Here is an 11,880-nt window from a genome sequence, read left to right as displayed (position 1 = left end):
TGTCCTCTATCAGTCGGTTCAAGCAAACCGTTGAAAATGTCTCATATAAGTCAGAAACATGTACAGCTTTTATAAGAATTTCTCAAACTGAGCTCTCCACATTGCAAAAAGTGACTGAGGAAGGTATATGTATAGGGGCACACTACACAAGCACAGCAGTAACTCAATGCAGAGAGTGTTAAACATGATGAATGTGTGAGGGGAACAATAAGCTGCTCCAGGCATGCTGGGACCAGTCTCACCTGACCTTTAGAGCGGCTGGTGCTGGGAGACACTGTGATGTGAAGCCCCCCTGGGGAAACGCCAGGGCTGGACAGTGTGATGTGAAGCCCCCCTGGGGAAACGCCAGGGCTGGACAGTGTGATGTGAAGCCCCCCTGGGGAAACGCCAGGGCTGGACAGTGTGATGTGAAGCCCCCCTGGGGAAACGCCAGGGCTGGACAGTGTGATGTGAAGCCCCCCTGGGGAAACGCCAGGGCTGGACAGTGTGATGTGAAGCCCCCCTGGGGAAACGCCAGGGCTGGACAGTGTGATGTGAAGCCCCCCTGGGGAAACGCCAGGGCTGGACAGTGTGATGTGAAGCCCCCCTGGGGAAACGCCAGGGCTGGACAGTGTGATGTGAAGCCCCCCTGGGGAAACGCCAGGGCTGGACAGTGTGATGTGAAGCCCCCCTGGGGAAACGCCAGGGCTGGACAGTGTGATGTGAAGCCCCCCTGGGGAAACGCCAGGGCTGGACAGTGTGATGTGAAGCCCCCCTGGGGAAACGCCAGGGCTGGACAGTGTGATGTGAAGCCCCCCTGGGGAAACGCCAGGGCTGGACAGTGTGATGTGAAGCCCCCCTGGGGAAATGCCAGGGCTGGACAGTGTGATGTGAAGCCCCCCTGGGGAAACGCCAGGGCTGGACAGTGTGATGTGAAGCCCCCCTGGGGAAACGCCAGGGCTGGACAGTGTGATGTGAAGCCCCCCTGGGGAAACGCCAGGGCTGGACAGTGGAAGTGTTCCTAATCTAGATTCTGTTGTTTGTCTGAGGTTATCTGAGCCTTAACTGCAGATAGGAATGATGATGTTATGAAGAATAAATTCCATTTTTGGATGAATAGATTTATAACTTGTTAGAGAAAAATACTTACTGTAACTGTTGGGTTTTCTAAGCAGACAATCATCAGGAATTGGGGAAATTACAGTTACAGACCAGGACATTTGCAAAAAACACCAACGACTTATGAAACTGCTCAGTTTTCAGAAAAAAAAGATAGGTCTTAAACCTTGATGCATGTAATAGAGATTTCCCTACCAGATTCCTTATTATCTTCTATAATAGATAAACCAACCAGAGCATCCCTGTGTTATGCTTCTGAAAGGACCCAATTACAGGAATATTAGCCTGCTCATGGAGTGCTTTTATTCAGGCAGACAGACACCATGTGCTTGTCAACTCCTGCATGCTGAACAAAAGAGGCATAGCCTTCCAACCTCCCCACCCTCCTGTTGGCATTGAATAAACAACGGGGTAAACAGCGACGTGGAGAGAAAGATGAATGGTGCTGTCCTGCACTGAGAGCCCTTCAGAATCTTAAACACACGGCCTACAGATATGCCATTGCCACTGAGCTCTGTGTATAGGACCAACAGGACACAGGATCAGTCCACTCCTCTGTCACACCAACCGAGCATGGTAAAGGCTTTTCATTTACCTCACGTTTGGAAAATCAACAGGCCAGGGTGGATATAGCCTGAGGAAGACAAATTAAAAAGTTGCTAGGTGATTGTCAATTAGTTGAGTAAGTTTTCTAGAGGAAATATTGACCTACCTTGTTTTTCACTTGTACACTCACATGTGTGCACACACACACACACACACACACACACACACACACGTGCACACACACACACACACACACACACACACACACACACACACACACACACACATATACACGCTCAATAAATCAACCATTTAAAGACTTGCAGAGAAAATAGCATGGTAAGAGCAATTTGTGAAAGAGGAGAGGAAAGTGAAGAGTTCTTCTTCTTCCTCTGTGATACAACTGTGCTTTGCCTGTGACATGGTAAGATGGCCGCTCTCTGGGACCAGCGTTGTGTGTCCATATTTGGTATTATTCAGGAGAGAGGTGAGCAGAGGTCAGAGATGCCTGGCCCATGGGGACTTTTCTATGAGCACAGGTCATGTAATGGGGGAGGAGAGAGGGAGGGAAGGTGGGTGGTGTGCACTGTACTTACTGAGGTTTGGCCATATTGATGGAGGATGATGGAGAGAAAATAGGAGAGGAGAGGTGGTCTTCCTTCACACAGTTCCCACTCAGTTTTGACTTTTTTTTAGCTCCTGAGTTCACCACACCAGATACACACTACATTCATGTTGAACCTAGAGAATAATATAAAAAATAATCAATAAGGCTACATGTGACATTTATTACACTCAGACTATATGTATTCAAATACAGTGCAACAAAGTGACATTACATCAGAAACAGCATGATCATGTGAGAGACAGATATAATGTACAGTACAGTGAGACTTTCTGTGTTGCACATCATGAGATTTTAGGTGATGGGGAGGTAGAATGAGAGATGACTGACCTATACTGACTACTGAGATAGTATGTTGTGAGATTGTCAGTACATCCCAACCTATATGTACAGTAGCTGTAAAAGCCTGAGAATTGCTAAATTGATTCCTCTAATAGACTGTTCAATAGAATACAACACAAAAGATCAAGTGGGGCTCAAGTTGACAACAAGCCAGAATCAGCCCAATCCTCTTTAGAGCCTTCCATGGGTGTCAAACAGCTCATTGAAAAGTGAAGTCGCCTAGAACGTCCAAAGTGTCCCAGTTACAACTTTGCTTTATCCGTCTACTCTCATCTCACTTCTCTTCTTTTTTTTTACAAGGCCTTTCAGTGGCATTACAACACATTCAAAGCACAAACGCCTCAAACCCGACAGGTAGCCTGACATGCAAATGTGTTTGTACTATAGGTCTACCCAATAGGAAGTAGTAATTGAATCCGACAAAGCCCTGCATTAATCTATGTTTAGACTATATTTAGTTGTTGTATGACCTGAATATAGCAGGAGAATCTGGGATAGTAGTGCGTAAAGTGGGGGCTGTCCCAATTCTACGCGTGGGTGAGCCCCTACAAAGTATAACTAATCAATTATTAATTTGTACCAAATAACCTACCTGTCTTGATTTACATTGTTGACAGCCTAATCGTGGCTCCCGTTGCCCCCGTGCTGATGATAATGTCTCCCTTGCTGATGATCACCGTGAGTGAGGCTCTGGGCTCGCAATGTGTAGGCTGCTATCCTTAGCACTTTCACATTGGACAAGCACCCCTGTCGCTGCTTCTGCGTCTGCTTAGAATCCAGTGCAAAACGAAAAGACTGGAGCTCAAATGCAAGCATCGTCATTGAGCAAGCTCGTATTAGGTGTCATTGACAGACCAAATAACAAGCTAACTGCATCATTGAGACTGGAGAAGGTTTTGTGCACGCCGCTCTACATTTGCTTGTGAGGGTTTCCCCCGCGGTCGCAGCAGGGACTCCTGCTGTCGAATATAGACCTCAAGGAGCTGTCCAGGTGCTGAAATTGTCATAAGCGGGTTCAGGTTTGAACCGCGCTGTGATACCCCTCTCACCGACGAGAGGAGTAATCCAAACCAAACGCCATCAAAACATTGCCGTTTTCATGCGAGTGGCACTAGATATTCGTATTCCTACGGTCACGACAGCACACGTTGTGTGGATTCAGTGTGGAGTTCTGGTTCTCGATGACCATAAATGAAAGCTCGGTTACAATCACTCGATCACCTCGCTTGTTTTTTTAGCGTTATGCCTAGTAGGTTGCCACTCCATGTCCATAGGCGTTTTTTATGATTTCCTAAAATAAAGATAATATGGGAATATAAATTGTCTTTTTACCAATTGGTTTAAACGTTTGTCATTCAACAGGATTAGCCAGTCGATGGGTAAAGCGCACATCAATCAATGTTATAGCGTGTTCGTAGCTTTTATTCAAGCAAGCCTGTTCGTGGGCTGCAGGGAGTCAGTGTGCGTGCGAAAAGGAAGAAAATGGTCGATCTGAATTAACTGTTTTTTAAATTAAAGGAATTAGGCCTATGACATGTTTGTCTCTTATAGATGGGACAATACATGGATTTTAATCCCGAGTAACGGCATTCAAAGATTGATTATGTGGGGGAAAAAAGGAAAAAAAAACTATTTAGGATTGTATTGAAGATACCCAATAAAAAATAAACTTGACCTTTTGACTGTTGGTGCTGAATTCTACTCCTTTCCTATTGCCATGCTTCCTGACAAAATGTGTGTGCATGTGTGCAGACAACGCAAATGATGTTCTGAAATGTATGTAAGCCTAAACTAAAGATTTGGGAAACACTCCCACTCTTACCCCTCCCTTAACAATTTAACATGTCAAATGAACAACCTGCCAAGAGACTTTTCTGGCTCCAAAAAAACATCAATGGCAGCCCTGGGAAACGGGTCACTACCAGGGCTGATCAATGTCTACAGCAGGTGCTACTCCAATGGGAAATACATTCTTTCTTAGGGGAATGAGTCTTGACATGGTTTTCAAACTGAGTCATCTGGTCTGCATGTTATCTTTCAGAAAAAAATAGAACAATTGCATCTAAACAACTCCTATTTATTGAGAACATGAAAAGTAAATTAAATCATAACAGATATAATTTGGCACATACTACAGAAAAGTGCATGTTACCTCTAACACTTTGTTCAATGCATTAAAAAGAAAAGAAAAAGCCTGTTCCTAAAACAAGTTATGCTATAAAAAGTAACATTATTTTTCCAGAGTGACATATCATAGATGTACCTTACAGTTGCTTATAAACACAAAACAGAGAACCATTAAACCATTCAGCCCAACATAGATGGGTTAGTAAATTGCACATTCATCTCCAAAGACATTTTTTAAATTGTGTTTAAGAGGGGAAAAAAGTATTTAAAAGTCTAAAAAAAATGATTCCACTTGAAAAATAAAATTACAGAAATTAATATGGATAAATCTAGCAAACCTTGAGAAAAAAACAACATAATTCAGTTGTCTGTGAAAGGTGCAAGTCTAAAGGCTTGTGACAGAGGGCACTCTCGTACAAAACCTCTTGAAAATGAAAGTCAGTATCTCAATTACATGTGCAAGTAGGACTTCAGTCTTATTATGTGACACAATCAAGACTTTCAACAACCTTCAATACACAAAAACACCCCAGACTCAAACATAATGTAATTTCCATGCAGACTCAAGCTAATTATTCAGAATCATGTTGGTTAATGTAATGCATTAGCTACAGTAAGCATGATATTTCACAACAGGCCTTGTTTGTACTGATCAGGTTCCCCTCTATATACTGCCACTTGATAGTGATCACATTACTATGGAATACCCCAGACAGTAGAACCTGTGAAGGGAAGAATCTTAAAACCATCAATTCCAAGGTAGCAGAAAATGTGAGCTAATAAGTTCACATGACAAAAGGAACGTAGAGAAATTGGGTGAGATCCTATCAGTAATCACAGCCCCCATTTGAAAAAAAATGGTGGATAGCTTGTGAAATGAGTCTTATTAGGTAGGAGGAATAGGTTGAAATGCATTTCTAAACGCTTTCTGCATGTAACACAATAGGGATGTGTTAAAGCATTGAGAGGGGGAAACATTCAAATCAAGACATACTTGATTTGTGCAAAGGTTCAGAACACATTCCTTTGCTAAAGCTCCCAACTAAAAAGTGCCTGATCTGTAATCTCAACAATTACATTAGTTTGGGAGACATAAGTGTTGATAACTTACTCCATCACTAGGCAAAACAACCCTGGTTGAGGTTAGTTGAATATTCAGGTTCAATAGCTGCATAACATTTGGGGAAGAATATATATGCATATATATTTTTACATGGGGAAGTCCAGCATAATATCAAATAGTGATGAGATGGATGTATTTTAAGTATTGTCTTCACTAACATATCAAGGACAATTCTTATTCAAGTTTCAAACTGATCAATACAATAATTAAAATCAAGAATTTCACTCACAGCAGTTAAAACACTGTTTTCCTCAAAATGGACAAGACTTGCATTACATTTTGACTTGTGGGCAATGTGACACTGAACAGAGAAAGGCATTTACATGCTATGATACACTTACAGCACCATCATATACCCAAGGCAGAGTGGTACCATGACACTAGCCCTGGAATGTTGTTGCTCCTGATTGCTTTGCCTGATACAGTAGGTGCTCAGTCAGCTGAGCTGGGTTCAACATTGGTTGCTTGCCAAGACACAAGGGATCCTCCAGGGTCAACCCAGATGAACCAGGGTCATAACAGTGGTGTACCCGTGCTGCAGACTGTCCGTGTCCGTGTCACACAGGGTGTAGTCTTCCTTGACGATGCGGTCGCAGCCTATCTCCCCGTTGCCGAAGAAGCCGAAGAGGGGGGTGTTGGGGAAGACCTTGCGGAAGGTGTTGGCCTCCACGTTGGGCTGGTTGTTGTAGTAGTTGTGGCCCCGGCCTACGCATGCGAACATGAAGCCCACGGTGTTCCTTTCAGGAAGGTTGGCGGCCTTCAGCCTCTGGATGGTGGCCTCGGCTGCCTTGGGACTGCTCACATCCTGCTCAAGAAGAACGGAGGCCCCTTGGACCCTGGAGCCACTCAGGGCCAGGCCCACCACGCCGTACGAGCCCCGGCCACAACTGCAGGCATACACAGAGGGACACACTACTGTCATAGGGTAATACTCCTACAGGGTGCACTGTATACAACAGTACTGCCTTCAGCATCTACTAGCAACTAACATTGTGACACAATGCAGAACAGAACCTAAGAGCAGAGCACATACAATACTCCATAGTATTTTCTCTATCCACCCTAACAATTTGTTCCTGCAGTGATAAAGAGCATTACAGTGTAACTCACCAGTCTCTAGAAGGGGAGAAGACATTCTCCACGTGACCTCCAACAATGAGGGCCTTGCTCTTGGCCAGCGGCTCCAGCACCTGATTGAGGAAGCGAGCAGCTCCAGACTTGTAGGCCTCATAACCAAACAGCAGGACCACACGCAGGTCTGGGTTCCCCACCAGTCCTGTGGAAGGAAGGAATGACAACAGAATGCTAGGGATGAATATGATGACTAGGGCTAGCCAGGGAGGTCTACTTAGCATAAGAAATGCTGCCTTCTCAGCAGTAGACATTGCTCATTTTGACTCTCATAAAAGGGTATCAGACAAACATGAGATTAGCAATTGCCATGAATGCTGCCAGTTGGCAAAATGGATTACTGTGGGATACAGTAGACAGATGTGTTTCTTCAATAGGAAACTTCAATAGGAAACACAGACCTGCTTCTTCCAGGGCTGTCTGGGAGATGGTCTGCTTGCAGAAGTGGAAGGGGCGGATGTTGACTCCATCCATATTAGGGAACATGATGGCATAGCCTGCCTCTCCCTCCTGGTGCTCTTGTGGGGCACCAGAGTGGCAGCCACTGGGGGTTACTGGAAAAGACAGAAAAGAAGACATGTCAATATCAACAAATGGCCAATTATTCCTTTATATTAGCATGCATTTGATGTACAGACAACTGATATCAAAAGATGGAGATTGGTATCAGTTTCCATTAGAGAGAGGGAAGGAGTTGACCCTGCTGTGAACTTGATCTGTCATAAGTTAGTGTAGTGTTATCATAAACAGCACTTTCTGTCATGAGCCCTGATCAAAAATTAGCACAGATACTGTATAATGTAATGAGAAATAAGGAGACCAGATCTTTCAGCCTTCATTCCTGAAAGACTACCCTATCTATCAGGCTAACAGCCCCACTGCCTCCCACCAGCAGAGCATACTAACAGGGAAAGGGGAAGATTAATTTAGAGCAGGTATGGCTGGTAGGAGACCCATTCCTCTCTGAAGTGAACTGGTTAACATTCAAATACTCTGCTAAATGAGACTGCATTACTCAGCAACAAAATTCAAACAACTTCAATGTCATGAACTGACAACAGCCTCTGCTCTGAATTACAGCACAGAAGCTCTGGGATTCATGGTAAGTTTAGGTATATGTAGTGAAATATGAAGGTTCTGGGCTACACAGGTTTTGCCATCCCAAAGGGTAAATAAAATAACAAGGCATATTGTGGGAGTGCATCTTTAGGTGTGCAGAGAGTTATGGGACAAGCAGTCAATGAAAATACGAAGTGGTAGAATCATGGGAACAAGGACGCACGGTAAATAAAGAAGCTTGTTTATAAAGTTCAGTACTAAGTCCAGGTTGTCTTCAATCCAGATACAAACATCACCATTTCTGTTACATTTATTATCAAATGAACAAGGCAGGTTGGACAGGATTGGTGCATTGGAGTCAGAGGGATGAGAGGAGATGGAGACAGTTTGATACATAGACGGATTAAGGCAGTCAAACAATTGTTCATAATCATTCATTTACACTACTGCTATTGGATAATGTTTATCTACTTGAAAATAAAGTTGATTTTTTTCCTTCTAAAATGTATATATTAAAAAGGTTATGGTGGTCGTTTTGTTTTTCAAAGATGTCGTTGTATAACTGGTGGTTTATACATCTACCGTGCCAGCCCTAGTGATCACAGCCCATGTTAAAGATTACACTGCATGATGGTGTTCTGATAATTAGGAGTGGGAATATATAAACACTTACAAACAACCCCAGGTGTGGCAATGCCCATGATGTCACAGCCTGTGGGGAACAGCCGACTCAGCTCCTCCACTGAGTCTGTGCTGTGATGGCTCTTCCGTGCTGCATGGGGATTAAGGTAAAAACAAAACAAAAACAGCATGAGCTGTATATATAACATTACAATATAATAATAATAATACAATCACATCTGAAATCCATTTCTACCTCTGATAAAACTAAGCAGGGTTTAATGCATTATCAAGAATAACCAAGCAAAAATGAAGCCAAGAGGTCACTGCACTTCTTACAACACGTCAACATAAGAGGGAACTCACACATGGAATCTTTCATTCCCCCAATTCAGTAGAGTACACACTATAACAGTAACAGCATACTTTACCTTTTTTCTGCCTGTAGCAACAGTCTTGTCCATTGAAGGTCTCGCTGTCCACTATAACCAGGACTGTTTTAGGCAGCAGGTATACATGCTGTTGATATAGAAACAGAGATACAGTATTCACACCAAATGTACACAAAACGTATGCTGCAAGCCAAATGCAATCTTTCAACTCTCTTCATGGTAGGTAGCCTAATTGTCAATTTTGCTTCACCATTATGAATGTAGATGCTCTCTGAAGAAGTCAACCACGCATCTACTACTTCAGCCCGGCAACTAGCTGACGAGGTGCTGAAAGCCTAGAGTCACCCTTACCTCCACTTCTTCAGCCAGGTTATTGCAAAGAACATGACCCTCACAGTTGGACGGCCCAGAGGCAGAAACCCACGTCAATTTCTGCTGGGTCCTCAATACTCTGCGTGCACAGTTTCTCCAGAGCCTACAAACACTGCACAACAGCAGGCGACATTTGTTAGCAAGTTGCACGCTAGCTCCATCTGTTCCAGTTGGTATATTCACATCCCTAGTATATTAACAATGTGAATATACGATGTGAACAGATGGTGTTAAGCCATAGCTGCATAATAACGTAAATTAACAACATGGCTAATGGAAGTTAGCTAGCTATCTCTTTACAGCCAATTACCTCGCGATTTGGAGCAGGGATTTAGTTGGTACAAATGTCAAAATTCTCTCAACCACTTCTGCAACATTACTGAGAATGTATTCCGCCTTGCTTTCTTGTAAACCACCTGACAAATCTGGATTTTCATCCATATTTCCTTCTCAAGATGTCTTTACCTACAACTAGCTAAGAGTACTTTCACCTTCTACGCAATTTACGTAAACATCGGAAGCGTAGACTATTGGCAAGGAAGGACGAGTACTGCCACCTAGCGATGAGTAACCATTCCCGCCAAGATTACACATTAATTAAGTGTTTCTTATGTTGGTTGTATAAGGCATTTGTCAATATTCAGTTATATGCAAACATTGAATTTCTCCTTAAATAACTAACATAATGTAATACATAGTAATACATATAAAGATGCATTTGCTCTCTTCACTGAAAAATAAAAATAATGTTGCCAATATTTCTTTATTGATTAATTAAATATGTTAATGTAGTACAGTAGTATTAACTGGACAGCAGGACACAATGACCATGGTGTAGTACCTCGTACCAACATTAGAGTGCAGTCTTCACACACAGCATGCCAACAGATCTCTGGAGGTGACACTGGATAAATGCTAAATACAGTGCACTCCAAAAGTGCATTCTAAAAGTATTGGAAAGTATTTTGTCTTCTTTCAGCTCTATATTCTAACAGTTTTGAAATCAAACAATTACTATGAGGACAAAGTAGAGATTCTCAGCTTTAATTCAATGGAGTTTTTTCAGATTGGGTTCATCATTTAGAAAATACACCAGACGCTGGGTATATTCTCTGGTGATGCTCTGCCAAGCCTGTACTGCATCTTCAGTTTTTGTTTGTTTTGAAGTATTTTTGCATAAAATATCATCATCAAGAAATTAAAGGCATGTTCAATTGGATTTAAATCTGAAGATTGTCTTGGCCAGTCAGGAACTTTCTGCTTTTTGGCCCATAGTTGCCATGGCAGTATGTTTGGGGTCATTATCTTACTCATTATCAAGGTTCAAGGTTTCTTTATTATCGGCTAGGGGAAATTAGTTTTGCAGCCAAGGTTCACAAAGACAGAATATAAAAAAGGCAACATCAACACAATAAATTGCAGACATTCACACGCATACTTGAATGTTTGGGGATAGTAGTAACTATCCAACTATCCAGTAACTCCAGGCCAAATTCACAATAATAGTCGAAAGTAGAAGGTAAAAAATATCAATTTCTGAATGAACTAAAAAAAAAAAAAAAAAAGTAGGACATAAAGGGGACAGGATCGGACTCACATGGACACTTAGAAACAACCTTTTAAAACAAAAACAAATGACACAACACGAGAAACACTCACTACAGCGCTCATATCTCTTACTGTATGAAGAAGCACCATCCAATTAATTTGGAGGCATATACTTGTACTTGTGCAGACAATATGTTTCTGTACACTTCAGAATACATTCTACTGCTGCAGTAACATCATCAATTAAGACAAGTTAGCCAGTTCTTGTGGCAGCTATACATGCTCAAACCATAGCACCCCCTCCACCATGTTTCACAGATGAGGTGGTATGCTGTAAATCTTGGGCAGTTTCTTTCAACTTTCCTCTTGCAATCACACATGATAAAATCATACATGATAATATTCATCATATCTGTCCACAAGACCATTTTCCAGACCTCTGCAGGCTTTTTAGGTACTTTTTAAACAAACTGTAACCTGACCATCCTTTTTGAGGATAACTAGTAGTTTGCACCTTGCAGTGAAGCCTCTGGTGGTTCGTAGTTCGGCTGGTGGTATTCTGCCACATTCATGCCTACCTCCTGGAGAGTGTTCCTGATCTGTGGGACAGTTTTTTTTTTTTTTCTTAATTATGGTGAGCATTCTTCAGTTATATACTGTAGAAGTCTTCCTTGGCCTACCAGCCCATTTGCGATTGCTGAGCTCACCAGTGCTTCTTTATTTTTTAATGATGTTACAAGCTGTTGATTTTGGTAAGACTAAGGTTTTGGCTATGTTTCTGACAGATTTTTCTGATATTTCAGCCTCATAATGGCTTCCTTGATGTCTCTTTGGTCCTCATGTTGACAGATGCCAATAGCAGACTCCAAAGGCAAATGCAAAGCCTAGAATCAATA

The 11,880-nt window shown here is 42.4% G+C and overlaps 1 protein-coding gene across 1 annotated transcript; it reads right to left on the bottom strand.

The window, feature by feature from the left end:
* Positions 1–4,674: 4,674 nt before the first annotated feature.
* fbxo22 (F-box protein 22) lies at positions 4,675–9,912 on the bottom strand. The gene is made up of 7 exons (XM_083690237.1): positions 9,747–9,912; positions 9,416–9,548; positions 9,104–9,191; positions 8,725–8,823; positions 7,394–7,546; positions 6,972–7,137; positions 4,675–6,748 (listed from the first exon to the last, which is right to left on the bottom strand). Exons 1-7 carry the CDS (start codon positions 9,875–9,877, stop codon positions 6,355–6,357), a joined length of 1,164 nt encoding a protein of 387 aa, XP_083546363.1. The 5' UTR covers positions 9,878–9,912; the 3' UTR covers positions 4,675–6,354.
* Positions 9,913–11,880: the final 1,968 nt, after the last annotated feature.

Source organism: Argentina silus (assembly GCF_951799395.1).
Source record: "Argentina silus genome assembly, chromosome: 2".
Classification (NCBI taxonomy): Eukaryota; Metazoa; Chordata; class Actinopteri; order Argentiniformes; family Argentinidae; genus Argentina; species Argentina silus.
This window is presented reverse-complemented; position numbering and strand designations above follow the sequence as displayed.